General features: G+C 57.3%; 1 protein-coding gene across 1 annotated transcript in view; it reads right to left on the bottom strand.

The window, feature by feature from the left end:
* Positions 1 to 477: 477 nt before the first annotated feature.
* The window catches only part of LOC133352366 (rap1 GTPase-activating protein 1-like), a 189,628-nt gene continuing 173,366 nt past the window's right edge, over positions 478 to 16,739 (bottom strand). The window contains exons 14-21 of the mRNA XM_061567961.1: positions 15,445 to 15,600; positions 13,615 to 13,686; positions 12,304 to 12,390; positions 11,165 to 11,359; positions 10,180 to 10,371; positions 6,323 to 6,400; positions 1,276 to 1,385; positions 478 to 592 (exon numbers count right to left, since the gene is read on the bottom strand). Of these exons, the coding sequence (XP_061423945.1) occupies positions 478 to 592; positions 1,276 to 1,385; positions 6,323 to 6,400; positions 10,180 to 10,371; positions 11,165 to 11,359; positions 12,304 to 12,390; positions 13,615 to 13,686; positions 15,445 to 15,600 (1,005 nt within the window). The remainder of the gene's footprint in view (positions 593 to 1,275; positions 1,386 to 6,322; positions 6,401 to 10,179; positions 10,372 to 11,164; positions 11,360 to 12,303; positions 12,391 to 13,614; positions 13,687 to 15,444; positions 15,601 to 16,739) is intronic.

The following is a 16,739-nucleotide window of genomic DNA, read 5'->3' as shown; positions in this document are numbered from 1 at the left end:
TGAGTGAGTGGTGGGCAGTGTGTGTGAGTGGGGGGCAGTGTGAGTGAGTGGTGGGCAGTGTGAGTGAGTGGTGGACTGTGTGAGTGAGTGGTGGGCAGTGTGAATGAGTGGTGGGCAGTGTGAGTGAGTGGTGGGCAGTGTGAGTGAGTGGTGGGCAGTGTGAGTGGTGAGCAGTGTGAGTGAGTGGTGGATATCGTGAGTGGTGAGCAGTGTGAGTGGTGGGCAGTGTGAGTGAATGAGTGAGTGGTGAGCAGTGTGAGTGAATGAGTGAGTGCTGGACTGTGTGAGCGAGTGGTTGACTGTGTGAGTGAGTAGTGGATATCGTGAGTGATGAGCAGTGTGAGTGGTGGGCAGTGTGAGTGAATGAGTGAGTGGTGGACTGTGTGAGTTAATGAGTGAGTGGTGGACTGTGTGAGTGAATGAGTGAGTGGTGGACTGTGTGAGTGAGTGAGTGAGTGGTGGGCGAGCGTGGTGGAGCTATCCGTACTTGGCGGTGGGCATCTCGGGCGAGCTTTGGCTCGAGTGGTCGGAGCGAGGCTCCGGGAAGGTGCGCTCGCTCTCCGCAGCCTTGTGCAAGCTCAGCGAGCCCTCGCTGCAAATACACGGGGGAGACGGGGGGACACGCGGGGACACGGGGGGACACGCGGGGACACGTGGGGACACGCGGGGACACGGGGGGACACGCGGGGACACGCGGGGACACGCGGGGACACGGGGGGACACGCGGGGACACGGGGGGACACGTGGGGACACGCGGGGACACGCGGGGACACGTGGGGACACGCGGGGACATAGGGGACACGTGGGGACACGCGGGGACACGTGGGGACACACGGGGACACGCGGGGACACGTGGGGACACGCGGGGACACGCGGGGACACGTGGGGACATGCGGGGACACGCGGGGACACGTGGGGACACGCGGGGACACGCGGGGACACGCGGGGACACGTGGGGACACGCGGGGACACGTGGGGACACGCGGGGACATAGGGGTAAGAGGATATACGAGTGGGCGGGTGAGTAGATGGTTGATTGAGCGAGCGAGTGAGTCAGCGAGTAGACGATTCAGCGAGTGAGTAAACAGGCGAGTGAGTAAGCGAGCGAGCAGGTGGGCGAGTGAGCGTTTGAGCGAGTAGATGATTGATCAAGCGAGTTAAACGGGTGAGTGAGCGAGTGAGTGAACGAGTTAAACGGGTGAGTGAGCGAGCGAGTTAAACGGGCGAGTGAGTGAGCGAGCGAGCGGGTGAGCGGGGGCGAGCGGGGCCCCTCACCGGATCTCGGGCCCCTCCTGGATGTTCTCGATGCCGATGGCGCTGCTCCTGCGAGCGCCAAACGGACTCGACTTCCTGCGCACGGGACTCTTGTTGGGGATGATCAACGCCTGGGGGGGGGGGGGGGTCAGGGGTCAGGGTTCAGGGGTCGAGGGGTGGTCACACGTTGGGGACAGGCGTCTCAACCACGACGTGACAACCATCGGCGCCGGCAACTACGGCGCTCCGCCGGGTTGACGCGAGCGAGTCGCTACGGGCTGCGGTGACCTCCTGACCTCTCGACGCGTTACTGACGCCTGTTTGCGTGGACCTGTCGTGGTTTGACGGTGCTGGACAAAGATTCGGCTCCAACCACGAGAAGAAGCCTCCTCCTCCACCCACGCGTGGACTCGCTAATGTACTCGCTCGTGCCACCGGAGTTGACTCGCGCGCGCAACCAGGGTGGCACGCGCAATGAGCAGCATCAATGAGTAACACCACGGATGCCAACGCAATGGCTGATGGGAAGGCCTGCGTCCTGACGACAGAGAGAGCGTGCAGCCCAGTGGCCGCAATGAAGCCGAGTTATTTATTTCTCTATGTGGTCCCCGGACACTTGGTCCGTCATCGTCGTCAATGATGTCGCGCGGCTTTAATCTCCGTGGGACGTCCTCGTCACGCCGCTGGTACCTCACGGCTCGCGCGACTCTCACCACGAGAGAGTCTCCGGCTTTGGAGACGTCGAAAGGTACGGGAGGGGTGGGGTGTCAGGTTTCACCACATCTCTCTAATTGATTACACTGGTCAACACACTTTTTCTGGCCTAAGGTGTTAAGGTAATCTTGGGGTGCTGATTCCAAATCTGGCATTAGTTTTTTGTCGATCACATCAGGTTTTTGAGATATCAAATATTGCTTTTTCAATAAAAATTGCAGAAGAAAAATATTAAATAAATGTGGATATCTACATAAAATGATATTATAAACACACTATCCTAAAAATACAGCACCATATATTAACACTAAAGCAGTCACTGACTCGCAACAACTTCATAAGTGACAGAGTTAATTTCGGGTAAAATCAATGAAAATGGGGTATGCCGATAGCATGAAAATGAGATGAGATAGAGCAAATCTGAGATCAGATTTAGAATCAGCACACCTGAAATTTGTCTAAAACAGCTGCAAAAGTCCAGGCCAGAATTTTTTTTTTTGTTGACCAGTGAATTATTTTCAATATTCCCGCGTCGTCTGTGAATTTTTTTCCCCTCTGACATCCTTTCTCCTCCACGTTTGTTCGGATTTCTCAGCAGATTTCTCCGCCGTTGTCTCGGGATCACTCTGGACTTCCCGCGTTTTTTATTCCCACTCGAATTTCATTGAAACTTCCAGAGATTTATCCACCCGCCGGTCTCTCTCTCTGTCTCTCTCTCTCTGTCTCGACGGATCACTTAAGATTTCTCAATTTCGCAGGAGAAGGACTCGCTGCTCAAGACAATTCGAATCGTCCGTAAAAATACTCGACCGACGGCCGCAGTCTACTGCTGTGGACTTTGGTCGTCGTCTTTAAAACATTTTCTTACGAAGCTAACAAACCACTCGTTAAACGAAACTATTTTTATTATAACCAGGTAAGGCCCCAACTGAGCTATGTAGCTCTTTTTCAGAAGCGACCTGGCCACAAACGATAGCTCAACGAAGTGGCTTATCACGTGTGGAAATTTATAGCAGAAGCCAAATACTCTAAACGCGTGATTCTAAACGTGGAGGGGAAAAACCGGAGGATCCGGAGAAAAATCCACTTGGAGAACACAACATATCCAAATGCATAGACAGCTGTCGGGATCGGGATCGAACCCACGACCTCCTGCATAGCAGGCGAGGGAGATAACATCTCCTAGCCGCCGTGGCGTCCCATTGCCAGGCCACAGGCTTTCCACTCTCGCCATCAACCGCTGCTCCTCAACAACACTCGGCCCGAGTGAGATGGCCCGAGTGAGATTTCCCGAGCGCAGACGAAATTCCCAGACGGAACGGAGATTTTCGAAGCAAACGATTGGTAAGGCGTGGGAAGATCAGGAGGGTTACGACGATTCGCTTAGATTCCGTAGACTGTCGATCAAACCGCCGGACCTCTCTTTACGATCGACACACGACGATGGATCGAGTTCGTTATTTTATGAGGTCCGTCCCGTCCGCCCGTGAGTTTTGCAGCGGTACGTTCGGGGTCCTAGTTCGGGCGTTGGGAGATGGACGCACTTCCACCAGTCAATCGGAAACAAACTGGATCTCTTTCCTGCAAACTTATCCGTTTGACTTTTCTTGCCGTAATTAACAAGTACAGCCAGTGTTTCAGACTCTGTCTACTCGACAGACCTGCTCTCCACCTGAGGACGGCTGCTTGCGTTGTGGCCGAAACGTCATGAGAATTATTTATTATGTTTTATTTTTATTATTTGATTATTTCCGTTCTACGTGACTTTACCGAAAGAACCAAGAAGATGAATCCCTGCAGTCACGAAAGCTTTAAATCGAAACACGGTGGTAGTTGCATTCCTGAAGGGTTACGGGAAAAATCATAAATAAGACAGGGCAAAGCACAGTCCGCGATCACACGTGAGATGCGCAGGCAGGGCCGAACAAAGACCGGGGCATGTGGGTAGCGTCTAGAAGCATCCAGCAGCATCCCGGCCTTGTGCGATGCTGCGTCGACGCAGCCGTACGACCGCTTAGTCTACTCGCGTGACGTAGTTCCGTTCGCTCGATTGTATTGTATTCAATTCGCATTCATGGTGGGAGGCGCTGCACTTTGAGACTCAACGAAAGCGCGAATATTAAACGTATAGAAATGTATCGTTATTGACATTATTGTCATTATTGAGTCAACTACAGTCAACGCATTCTGGACGCGGGGAACTAAGCGGATGTTCTGCCGACGCGCGATTGTCAGCTCGGGGTCTCAGCAGAAGCTTTGTCTTAAGGGTTCAATCGAGGAACTGAATGCAATATTCGACCGAACTAACTTTGCGGGGTTTAAATTACAAAAAACTATTTTAATTCTAAATTTCGCTCGACAGAAGAGGCGAGCGAGGTGTGCAAATGAAAGCGTAGTGGATTCACTAATCGAGATGTCATCGTTGTGGTCTAACAATTGAGATTTAACCGAATCAAGAGAATGGTTCGTTGGCACGAGTCGCCGGGGTCAGAGTTCGTTTCCCGCGCGGTCGCAGCTGGGAGGTCAGAGACGTGTTGGGGGGGGGCAGGGGGGGGGGCAGGGGGGGGCAGGGGTGTGAGAAGACGAGTCACGTGCACGACACCACCACCACCGCAACAACAACAACAACAACGACAACAACAACCAGCAGGCCACCACCACCACGAACGACACCAATAATAGCCAGGGCTTAATTTCAGCCGGAACTGTTTGGGGCTCTGGAAAAATAATTTCCTCGCCCGCTGTTGTGAAGGGGGGGGGCGGGGGTGGGGTCTAGGGTGGGGGGGCCCGAGGGGGGGAGGGGGTATAGTTGGGGTGGGGTCTAGGGTGGGGGGGAGTTGGGGTGGGGTCTAGGGTGGGGGGGAGGGGGGGCGGGGAGCGGGGGTCTCGGTCTAGAGTGGGGGATGGGGTCTAGGGTGGGGGGCTGGAGGGGGGGAGGGGGCAGTTGGGGTGGAGTCTAGGGTGGGGGGGCTGGAGGGGGGAGTTGGGGTGGGGTCTTGTGTGGGGGGGAGGGGTGGTGGGGTCTAGGGTGGGGGGGGGGGCTGGAGGAGGGGAGGAGGGAGTGGGGTCTAAGGTGGGGGGGAGGGGGGGGTCTAGGGTTGGGGGGAGTGGGGGTGGGGTCTAGGGTGGGGGGGGGGGGCTGGAGGGAGGGTGGGGTCTAGAGTTAGGGGGGCGGGAGGGGGTGGGGTGGACGGGGGGGGGGGGTGGGGGGGAGTGGGGTCTAGGGTGGGGGGTGGGGGGGAGTGGGGGGGTCTAGGGTGGGGGGGAGGGGGTCTAGGGTAGGGAGGGTCTAGGGAGGAGGGTGGGTCTAGGTTGGGGGGGTGGGGGGGGAGTGGGGGGGTCTAGGGGGGGGGGTGGGGGGGAGTGGGGTCTAGGGAGGGGGGTGGGGGGGAGTGGGGGGGTCTAGGGGGGGGGTGGGGGGGAGTGGGTGGGTCTAGGGAGGGGGGTGGGGGGGAGTGGGGTCTAGGGTGGGGGGTGGGGGGGAGGGGGTCTAGGGTAGGGAGGGTCTAGGGAGGAGGGTGGGTCTAGGGAGGGGGGTGGGGGGGAGTGGGGTCTAGGGTGGGGGGTGGGGGGGAGTGGGGGGGTCTAGGGTGGGGGGGAGGGGGTCTAGGGTAGGGAGGGTCTAGGGAGGAGGGTGGGTCTAGGGAGGGGGGTGGGGGGGAGTGGGGGGGTCTAGGGGGGGGGGTGGGGGGGAGTGGGGTCTAGGGAGGGGGGTGGGGGGGAGTGGGGGGGTCTAGGGGGGGGGGGTGGGGGGGAGTGGGTGGGTCTAGGGAGGGGGGTGGGGGGGAGTGGGGTCTAGGGTGGGGGGTGGGGGGGAGGGGGTCTAGGGTAGGGAGGGTCTAGGGAGGAGGGTGGGTCTAGGGAGGGGGGTGGGGGGAGTGGGGGGGTCTAGAGGGGGTGGGGGGAGGGGGTGGGGGGGGAGTCATTTCGGGTTTGGTGGTTGGGCTATTGGGCGGCCCTGAAAATCATTTTGCGGAGAAGTCAAGTCGTGCTGGGTAGGCCGCGTCACACTCGCCAAGTCGGCGGGGTCAACGGCGACTGGGGTCAACGGCGACCGGGGTCAGCGGCGACTGGGGTCAACGGCGACCGGGGTCACCGGCGACCGGGGTCAACGGCGATCGGGGTCAACGGCGACCGGGGTCAACGGCGACCGGGGTCAACGGCGACCGGGGTCAACGGCGACCGGGGTCACCGGCGATCGGGGTCAACGGCGACCGGAGTCAACGGCGATCGGGGTCAACGGCGACTGGGGTCAACGGCGATCGGGGTCAACGGCGATCGGGGTCAACACAGGAGGAGGAGGAGCAGGAGGAGGAGGAGGAAGCGAGTGGAGGAGGAAGAGAGCCGCGGCCACCTCCTCTATGGTGCCTATGCCAATGGCGCTGCCTCTGCGTCCGTGCTTTGCGGGGCTCTTCCCTGGAACGAGCAACGACTGACAGCGGGGCAAGAGGGGGGGGGCAAGAGGGGGGGGGCAAGAGGGGGGGGGGCAAGAGGGGGGGGGGCAAGAGGGGGGGGAGCAAGAGGGGGGGGGGGCAAGAGGGGGGTGGGGGGCGCGGTCGGGGGCGAGTCGCGCGGGTTAGGGGGTGCGTGTCCACCTGCGATTGTGTGTCTGTGTGTGTGTGTCTGTGTGTGTGTGTGTCTGTGTGTGTGTGTCTGTGTGTGTGTCTGTGTGTGTGTGTGTGTGTCTGTGTGTGTGTGTGGGTCTGTGTGTGTGTCCACCTGCGATTGTGTGTCTGTGGTGTGTGTGTCTGTGTGTGTGTGTGTGTCTGTGTGTGTCCACCTGCGATTGTGTGTCTGTGTGTGTGTGTGTGTCTGTGTGTGTCTGTGTGTGTGTCTGTGTGTGTCTGTGCGTGTCCACCTGCGATTGTGTGTCTGTGTGTGTGTGTGTGTCTGTGTGTGTCTGTGTGTGTCTGTGTGTGTGTCTGTGTGTGTCTGTGTGTGTCTGTGTGACTGTGTGTGTCTGTGTGTGTCTGTGTCTGTGTGTGTCTGTGTGTGTCTGTGTGTCTGTGTGTCTGTGTGTGCCTGTGTGTGTCTGTTTGTCTGTGTGTGTCTGTGTGTGTCTGTGTGTGTCTGTGTGCGTGTCCACCTGCGATTGTGTGTCTGTGTGTGTGTGTCTGTGTGTGTCTGTGTGACTGTGTGTGTCTGTGTGTGTCTGTGTGTGTCTGTGTGTCTGTGTGTGTCTGTGTGTGTCTGTGTGTGTGTCTGTGTGTGTCTGTGTGTATCTGTGTGTGTGTCTGTGTGTGTCTGTGTGTGTCTGTGTGTCTGTGTGTGTCTGTGTGTGTCTGTGTGTGTCTGTGTGTGTGTCTGTGTGCGTGTCCACCTGCGATTGTGTGTCTGTGTGTGTGTCTGTGTGTGTCTGTGTGTGTCTGTGTGTGTCTGTGTGTGTCTGTGTGTGTCTGTGTGTGTCTGTGTGTCTGTGTGTGTCTGTGTGTGTCTGTGTGTGTGTGTCTGTGTGTGTCTGTGTGACTGTGTGTGTCTGTGTGTCTGTGTGTGTCTGTGCGACTGTGTGTCTGTGTGTGTGTCTGTGTGTGTGTTTGTGTGTGTGTCTGTGTGTGTCTGTGTGTGTCTGTGTGACTGTGTGTGTCTGTGTGTGTCTGTGTGTGTCTGTGTGTGTCTGTGTGTGTCTGTGTGTCTCTGTGTGTGTCTGTGTTTGTCTGTGTGACTGTGTGTGTCTGTGTGTGTCTGTGTGTGTCTGTGTGACTGTGTGTGTCTGTGTGTGTGTGTGACTGTGTGTCTGTGTGTGTCTGTGTGTGTCTGTGTGTGTCTGTGTGTGTCTGTGTGTGTCTGTGTGTCTGTGTGACTGTGTGCTGTGTGTGTCTGTGTGTGTCTGTGTGTGTGTCTGTGTGTCTGTGTGTGTGTGTCTGTGTGTGTGTGTCTGTGTGTGTGTGTCTGTGTGTGTGTGTGTCTGTGTGTCTGTGTGTCTGTGTGTTTGTGTCTGTGTGTCTGTGTGTGTCTGTGTGTGTCTGTGTGTGTGTCTGTGTGTGTCTGTGTGTGTCTGTGTGTGTCTGTGTGACTGTGTGTGTCTGTGTGTGTCTGTGTGACTGTGTGTGTCTGTGTGTCTGTGTGTGTCTGTGTGTCCGCATGAAACCGCAGGAAAGGGCGGTCCTGCACAGATGCCATATTTTCTGTCCGTCTGCTACAGCAGAGGTGTAGGGAATTCCAAAAAGACCTACATCTCTGCTTTATTGACCTGGTCAAGGCCTATGATACCATCAGTAGGACTGGGCTCTGGGTTGTTCTTCGTGCTTTCGGAGTCCCTGACCCTCTGCTCACGGTCATTAAGGACCTTCATGATGGTGAGCGGGCCCGGGTAAAACTACGTGGCCGGGAGTCGGAGCCTTTCCCTGTACACCTTGGGGTGCGACAGGGATGTCCTCTGGCTCCCACATTATTTAACATCTATTTTGACCGCGTAGTTCGTGAAGCCTTCAATAGCTGTACCGGGGGAATTTCCATTTGGTACAGATATAATGGGAGGCTGATCGATGCCCGGGTGCGATCAAGGGATGGCTCCCTATTGGTCAACCACGTTATGTATGCCGATGATTTGGTAATAGCTGCTCATTCAGAAGAGGAGTTGGAGACGCTGCTGCTGAGACTGGAGCGTGCCACTAAGAGGTGGGGCCTTACCATCAGCCCCACCAAAACTAAGCACCTGCCTGGGTATTTTGTACCATCGGACACTCCACCCCCACAACTCCCAATTGGTGATGGGGCAGTTGTGGAGAGAGTGGAGAGTTTCCCATACCTGGGCAGTGTGCTCATGACCGGCTCCAGTTTATCAGCAGAGGTCTCACTCCGAATCAGTCGAGCGGCAATATATTTTCATTGGTTGCGTAACACTGTGTGGAAGCTACCTGGTTTGTCGCTCTGCACGAAGCTTCAGGTCTTCTCGGCCACGGTCATTCCCTCCCTTCTCTACGCTTGCGAAACGTGGACCCCCCTAGTGGAGCATCTTCGCCGGTTGGAAACATTTAGGCTGGCCTGCCTACGATCCATCCTGGGTTTAACCAGGCTGGATTGTGTGAGGAGCTCACAAATCCTTGAAAGATCTGGGCAAAGTCCCATCAGTGAGCTCCTCCGGCAGGCAAGGCTGCGTTGGCTGGGTCATGTAGCCCGCATGCCCAGCCACCGCATGCCTAAACAGCTTTTGTTCGGCCGGATCGAGGGGGCTAGACGGGCGCGGCATGGGCTGGAGAAGAGATGGAGTGATGTGGTACAGGAGGACGTGGAGCTGAGTGGACTTGCCGATGACTGGTACCAGCGGTGTCAAGATCGGCCTCAGTGGAGGAGGCTCGTGAAGGACGCTACTGGGCAGTTGGAGGCAGTCGCCCTCCAACAACAACGGAGGGCGGAGGAGCGACGCTCACAACAACGAGCGGAGCGCCGGGTGGCTAAAGCACAGCAAGTTGGTACAGTAGGGGGCACAGGTGGTGCATCAGCCAGTCATCTCGGTCATCTCGGTCAGTCGACCCGTGGCACCTGGGTCTGCCCCGTGACCTCCTGCCAGCGGGCGTTCGACACTTCACGTGGCCTCAAGGTGCACTTGGCCTGGCACAAGCATCGTGGTGACGTCACCGCCACTTAGTGGCGAATGGCGGTTGTTGTTGTTGTTGTCTGTGTGTCTGTGTGTCTGTGTGTGTGTGTCTGTGCGGTAGTGTAGCGGTTAGCGCGCTGCGCTATGAACCTGGCGACCCGGGTTCGATTCCCGCTCACGGCTAACACCAGTGACGATTATCTGAACCGGTCCTGGGCCTCCCCTAGGTCGACTCAGCCTTAAATGAGTACCTGGTGCGGTGTGTAAACATCGCCACTGGGGAGACAAAGGCGGTCGGGCGTGGTGCTGGCCACCCACCCCCTCGTGTACCGTTCCGGCCTTCATAGGTGCTCGCTAACAGCACTTGCCCCTACAGTCTGTTAAGGCTATACGGGGGATCTTTGTCTTTGTCTTTGTGTGTCTGTGTGTCTGTGTGTGTGTGTGTCTGTGTGTCTGAGCGGTGGTGAGTGAGCGGTGGTGAGTGAGCGGTGGTGAGCGAGCGGTGGTGAGTGAGTGAGCGGTGATGAGTGAGCGGTGGGCGAGCGGTGAGCGGTGGTGAGTGAGCGGTGGTGAGTGAGCGGTGATGAGTGAGCGGTGAGCGAGCGGTGAGCGGTGGTGAGTGAGCGGTGATGAGTGAGCGGTGGTGAGCGGTGGTGAGCGGTTCCGCCACTCACGATCCCGGCGGCCCTGGCGCTGCCGTCGCTCACGCTGTGGCTGATGAGCGGCGCCCCGTGGCTGGAGGACGAGGCCAGGGTGGCCGCGCCGCCGGGGGGGGCTACGCCGCCACCGGCCCCCCCCGCCGCGTTCTGCTTCTTCACCGCCGCCCCCATGGCGTCCATCGACTGGCTTCGCCCGCGGATCACTCGCTGAGGCCGCGGAGGCAGACGGAGAGAGAGAGACAGAGAGAGACAGAGAGAGACAGAGAGAGACAGAGAGAGACAGAGAGACAGAGAGAGACATAGAGAGACAGAGAGAGACATAGAGAGACATAGAGAGACAGAGAGAGAGACAGAGAGAGACAGAGAGACAGAGAGAGAAAGAGAGAGACATATACCGAGAGATAGGCAGAAACAGTGAGAGAGGGAGAGACAAAGAGACAAAGACACAGAGACACAGAGACATGAAACTCAACTATTGGACGATGTTTATTTTACCAGCTACCTGGCTATCACCAAATGATAGCTAAACAAAGTGGCACACCGCCATAACGAGGAAATTTACAGCAGCCAAAGACTCGAAACGCGTCACGTTGAGTCTAAATGTGGAGGGGAAATCCGGAGGACCCGGAGAGAAATTCCACGTGACCACGGGAAGAGAGACGCCGCAAACTCCAAATATATAGCAGCAGGCATCAGGGTCAGGATCGAACCTACCGACCTCCTGTACACCAGGCGAGGTGGTTAACATCTCAACGGGGTGAGAGAGACACACAAACTACAAATATACAGCAGCAGGTGTCAGGGTCAGGATCGAACCCACGACCTCCTGTACACCAGGCGAGGTGGTTAACATCTCACCACCATTTTGGATCCAGCCGGAACCGAGCCGGAACCAGTGTCTCTCTCTGCATCTCTCTCTGTGTTTCTCTCTGTCTCGCCCCCCCCCGTCCCTCCACCCCACATAGCATACACACCCGGGAGAAGACATCGGACGCGGTACCTTGAAGGACTCGAGAAAGCCGCCGCCGCCACCGCCGCCGCCGCCACCGCCGGCGCCGGTGCCAACGCCGCCACCGCCGGCGCCGTTCTCGGCGCGGTCCTCGTCCCCGGGGCCCCCGGACAGGCCCAGCACGGCCTGGCTGCGGCGCGCCAGCTCCTCGTGCAGCGTCTCCAGCAGCGCCGCGCGCGTGCGCTCCTGTGCACGCGCGCAGACACACACACGCACTTAGACACACACACACAGGCACGCGCACAGACACACGCAGACACGCACACACAGACACAGACAGACACGCACGTAGACACACACAGACACACACAGACACACGCACAGACACGCACGTAGACACACGCACAGACACGCACGTAGACACACGCACAGACACACACACAGACACACACACAGACACATGCACAGACACGCACAGACACACGCACAGACACGCATGTAGACACACACACACAGACACGCACACAGACACGCACGTAGACACACAAAGACACACACACACAGACACACACACACAGACACACACACACACAGACACACACACACACAGACACACACACACAGACACGCGCACACAGACACACGCGAGCAGCCCTCTACGTGGGTGCGACACAGCGACCGAGCGCCGGAGCGAACGTCCGACGGTACGACGACTACGACCACACGAGCGAGTGATCGACCAACTGACTGACATCCAACCAGCTTACGAAGTAACTGACTGACCGACTGCCCGACTGACTGAGCGACTGAATGGCAGACCAAACGTCTGGCTGACTGACAAATGACCAAACGAGCGAGTGACGGACCAACTTACGGAATGGCTGGCCGACAAACCGACGTGCTAGCCAAAAAACCGAGCATCTGGCCGACTGATGACTCACCAATCTGCTGCCAGAACAACCTGACTGACATAGCGACCAACGGATCAAACATCCAGCTGACTGACAATAACGACGACGACGACTTGAACGTACCGTGAAGCGTGCGAACCGCGAACGCGGTGCAGCGACTTTCGGTCCACGGACCGCAGAAAATGTCCCGGCCGACGCGTGGCCGGGGCGGAAGCCGGCAGCCCGGACGGAGGGGTACAGCGGGCGTGGTGTGACGTGGGGGGGGGGCGGGGGGGGTACCTCGAGTTTGGCGAACTTGTCGGCGCGATAGCAGGCGTGCTCGGCGTTGATGAGTTTGGTGAGCAGGAACTCGCGAAATTCCTCCCCCTGAAGTCGGAGCGAGTTCAAAGGTCGGAGGTCAACGCGCGTTGGGGGTCATGCGGGGGTCACACGAGGTCGCGTGGGGTCACGCAAGGTCACGCAAGGTCACGCGAGGTCACACGAGGTCACGCGCGTGACGTGACGAAGGCTGCCCAGGGTTGACGGGCGTCGAATGAGGGAGGGGACGGGAGCGAGAGACGCGAACGAGCGGACGACTCAATGAGTTGAGAAACGTACACACGCTCGTGAATGAGTTGAGAAACGTACACACGTGCGCGAATGAGTTGAGAAACGTACACACGTGCGCGAATGAGTTGAGAAACGTACACGCGCGTGAATGAGTTGAGAAACGTACACACGCGTGAATGAGTTGAGAAACGTACACACGTGCGCGAATGAGTTGAGAAACGTACACACGCGCGAATGAGTTGAGAAACGTACACACGTGTGAATGAGTTGAGAAACGTACACGCGCGTGAATGAGTTGAGAAACGTACACACGTGCGCGAATGAGTTGAGAAACGTACACACGCGCGAATGAGTTGAGAAACGTACACACGTGTGAATGAGTTGAGAAACGTACACGCGCGTGAATGAGTTGAGAAACGTACACACGTGCGCGAATGAGTTGAGAAACATACACACGCGTGAATGAGTTGAGAAACGTACACACGTGTGTGAATGAGTTGAAAAACGTACACACGCATGAATGAGTTGAGAAACGTACACACGCGTGAATGAGTTGAGAAACGTACACGCGCGTGAATGAGTTGAGAAACGTACACACGCGTGAATGAGTTGAGAATCGTACACACGCGTGTGAATGAGTTGAGAAACGTACACACGCATGAATGAGTTGAGAAACGTTCACACGCGTGAATGAGTTGAGAAACGTACACGCGCGCCCGAACGAGTTGAGAAACGTACACATGCGTGAATGAGTTGAGAAACGTACACATGCGTGAATGAGTTGAGAAACGTACACACGCGCCCGAATTCATTTCACGAATAGACGGAGCAGCAGAGCAAACGAACGCTTTCACGAAGCAACCGGCGAACGAGCCGACATACGAACGAACCAACGTGACGCACGCAAGCACGCACAAGCGAGCGAACGCGGGCGAAGAAGAATTGCGCGCGTATAAGGAGCAGACGCGTCTGTCCCGCAGCGCGAACACAAAGAGCGAGGGCGGCGTGCCCTCTGCGATAGAGTCTACGCAGCGGAGACACCTTTTTGAAGACGGGCGGGTTGGGCAGAGGGGGCTTGAACTCCGGCACGTCGTCCCGCGCCGTGATGGACAACTGTGGGTGGGGAGGCGGTCGACACAAAACGGCACGGTGAGAAAGAAAAGAAAGAAGAAAAATCATCGCCGACTGTGGAATGTATTTTGAGCGAAGACGAGAGGCGGTGGGCGATTCGCGCTCACGGTCAGCGACACTGGTGACGATTGCCTGTACACACCTGTACACACCTTTACACACCTGTACAGGCAATCGTCACCGGTGTCGCTTGCCTGTACACACCTGTACAGGCACCTGTACAGGCAAGCGACACCGGTGACGATTGCCTGTACACAGCTGTACAGGATTAACTGCACGTGTGGTAAATGTCGTGTTGGGCAAACAGGACGAATGATCAGCACGAGACTAAAAGAACATCAGATAAATATTAAATTCTCCCAAATGCAACTGTCAGCAGAACACGCGTGCCAACAAGGACACTCAATTGATTTTGACAATGTTGATGTTCTGTGCAAAACTAGCTACTACTGGCCAAGACTAATTGGAGAATCTATCGAAATGAAAAGAAATCAAAATAACTTTAACCGTTCGATTAGCTACCGCCTTAGTGCTGCGTGGAAGCGAATCATCAATTAACACATTGTGTAAATGCGTGCCTACAAAGGACAGCGTAACTTCAATAGGGATTACCGTTGGTAGGGCTATTTTAATACACACAATAGACAGGAAGGACAAGATCAAAGGGCTCGCATAATGCGCATGCATAATGTATGTTGACCCAGTAATTCCCCCCCCCCCCACATTGCGCAAGAGTGCAGAAGCGTGGTCACCACATCTACGCCTCTATGTAACGAACGAAACAGGTGGACTGCTCCACAAATCTGGCTGTCGCCTGATGAAGCTAGTTGTAATTACCGGCGAAACGTCGTACTCAGATTGTAAATGTTGTGGCTTGGCTCTCCAACACACAACGGGTTAGTGCTGTACTAGTACACTACACTATACACTACACTATACACTACACTATACACTACACTACTACACACTACACTATACACTACACTATACACTACACTAGTGCTGTACTAGTGACGAATTGGCCACGTTCTGTTCACGTGACAACCCTCACTAGTTGGCTGTGTCGGGTGGTGGCGGGTTTTAACGACACATTCACATATTTATTATGCCTGAAGCGGTCACGGGGCCTCTCCCCTGGGGTCAAATCGGCCTCAAGCGAGTACCCCGGTGCGGTGTGTAAACATCGCCGCCGGGGAGACGAAGGCGGCCGGGTGTGGTGCTGGCCACCCACCCCCTCGTGTGCCGTGCCGGCCTTCATAGGTGTTGCTACTCGTAAACGGCACTTGTCCTCAACAATCCGTTAAGGCTACACGGGGGATCTTTGTCTTTGGCGGCGTTAGCGCAATGTGTAGCACGCTGCGCTAAGAACCCAGGTGACCCGAGTTCGAATCCCGCTCATCGGCGACGGTGATCTGAAGCGGTCCAGGGCCTCTCCCCTAGTTCGACTCGGCCTCAAACAAGTAGGAGGTGCGGCGGAGTGTGAAACATCCTCGGTGTGTGAAACACCATCAGTGTGTGAAACACCACCGGTGTGTAAAACATCGCCGCTGTACGTTGGGGGGCCAAGAAAATTTTTGTGTTTGGCAGTGGCCGCCTGGGGGCCGCCCCCCCACCGCCCCCCACTGCCTATCCCCCCACCGCCCGACCCCCCCACCGCCCTCCCCCCACCGCCCCCCCCCCCTCACCGCCCCCCCCACCGCCCCCCCCCCCTCACCGCCCCCCCCACCGCCCCCCCCCCACCTTGTAGGCGGTGTTGCTGCTGCAGGGCTCCTCCACCTGCACCACGGCATAGGCGTGCAGGAAGTTGGAGGCCACCATGTCGGGCACGAAGGGCGTGTTCTCCTCCTGGAACACCACCGCCACGATGTCGTTGCCGATGTGGCGCTTGCGCTGCAGCTGCGGCGGCGGGGGGCGGGGGGGGCGGGGGGGGGAGGGGGGGGAGGGGGGGGAGCGGGGGGCAGCACGGACGGCATGAGGAGGAGAGGGCAGCACGGATGACGGGAGGAGGGAGGAGGCAGCACGAACAAGAGGAAGAGAGGGGAGCACGGAGGAGGGGAGGGCAGCACGGAGGAGGGGAGGGCAGCACGGATGACGGGAGGAGGGAGGAGGCAGCACGAACAAGAGGAAGAGAGGGGAGCACGGAGGAGGGGAGGGCAGCACGGAGGAGGGGAGGGCAGCACGGAGGAGGAGAGGGCAGCACGGATGACGGGAGGAGGGAGGAGGGAGGAGGCAGCACGAACAAGAGGAAGAGAGGGGAGCACGGAGGAGGGGAGGGCAGCACGGAGGAGGGGAGGGCAGCACGGATGACGGGAGGAGGCAGCACGAACAAGAGGAAGAGAGGGGAGCACGGAGGAGGGGAGGGCAGCACGGAGGAGGGGAGGGCAGCACGGATGACGGGAGGAGGCAGCACGAACAAGAGGAAGAGAGGGGAGCACGGAGGAGGGGAGGGCAGCACGGAGCAGAGGGGAGCCCATGGGGGCAGGTGAGGGCAGCAGGGAGGGAAGAGACTTGGGCGGTTGGCACGAGTTGTAAAAACACCAACGGCACAAACTCGTAAAACGCGTTCACGTCGAGTGGATTCTGTCGAGGGAGGTGAGAACCACACAGGCCACTTGACCTTCACAGTGGATTGACCATAGCTGACGCTGATGACGATTACCATGACGATGATGACAATCATAATTACCATGATAATTATAATGACGATGACGACAATGGTGATGACCACGATGATGATGATGATGACGATGACGACAATAATAGTTCAATTTGTAACGCGCGCAAATTTGCAGACGTAGTGGCTGCAACTCAGAGGCGCGGAGCCAAGCCCAGAGTCGCTCGAAAGCTCGTGGTTATAGAGGTGAGTTCTTAAGTGTCTCTTGAAGGAGGCGATTGAGGTAATACTGCGAATGTGCAGAGGGACATCGTTCCAGACTGTTGGGGCTGCCACCGAGAAGCGGCGCATAGACACGATGACCATCCTGGATCTTGGTATCAAGAGGAGGTCGTGAGTCGCGCTGCGCAGGCATCTGCCG

Source organism: Lethenteron reissneri, chromosome 40 (genome assembly GCF_015708825.2).
Source record: "Lethenteron reissneri isolate LAM-NWPU_2019-01 chromosome 40, ASM1570882v1, whole genome shotgun sequence".
NCBI lineage: Eukaryota > Metazoa > Chordata > Hyperoartia > Petromyzontiformes > Petromyzontidae > Lethenteron > Lethenteron reissneri.
The sequence above is the reverse complement of the archived record's forward strand: the minus strand, read 5'-3'. Positions and strand labels throughout refer to the sequence as shown.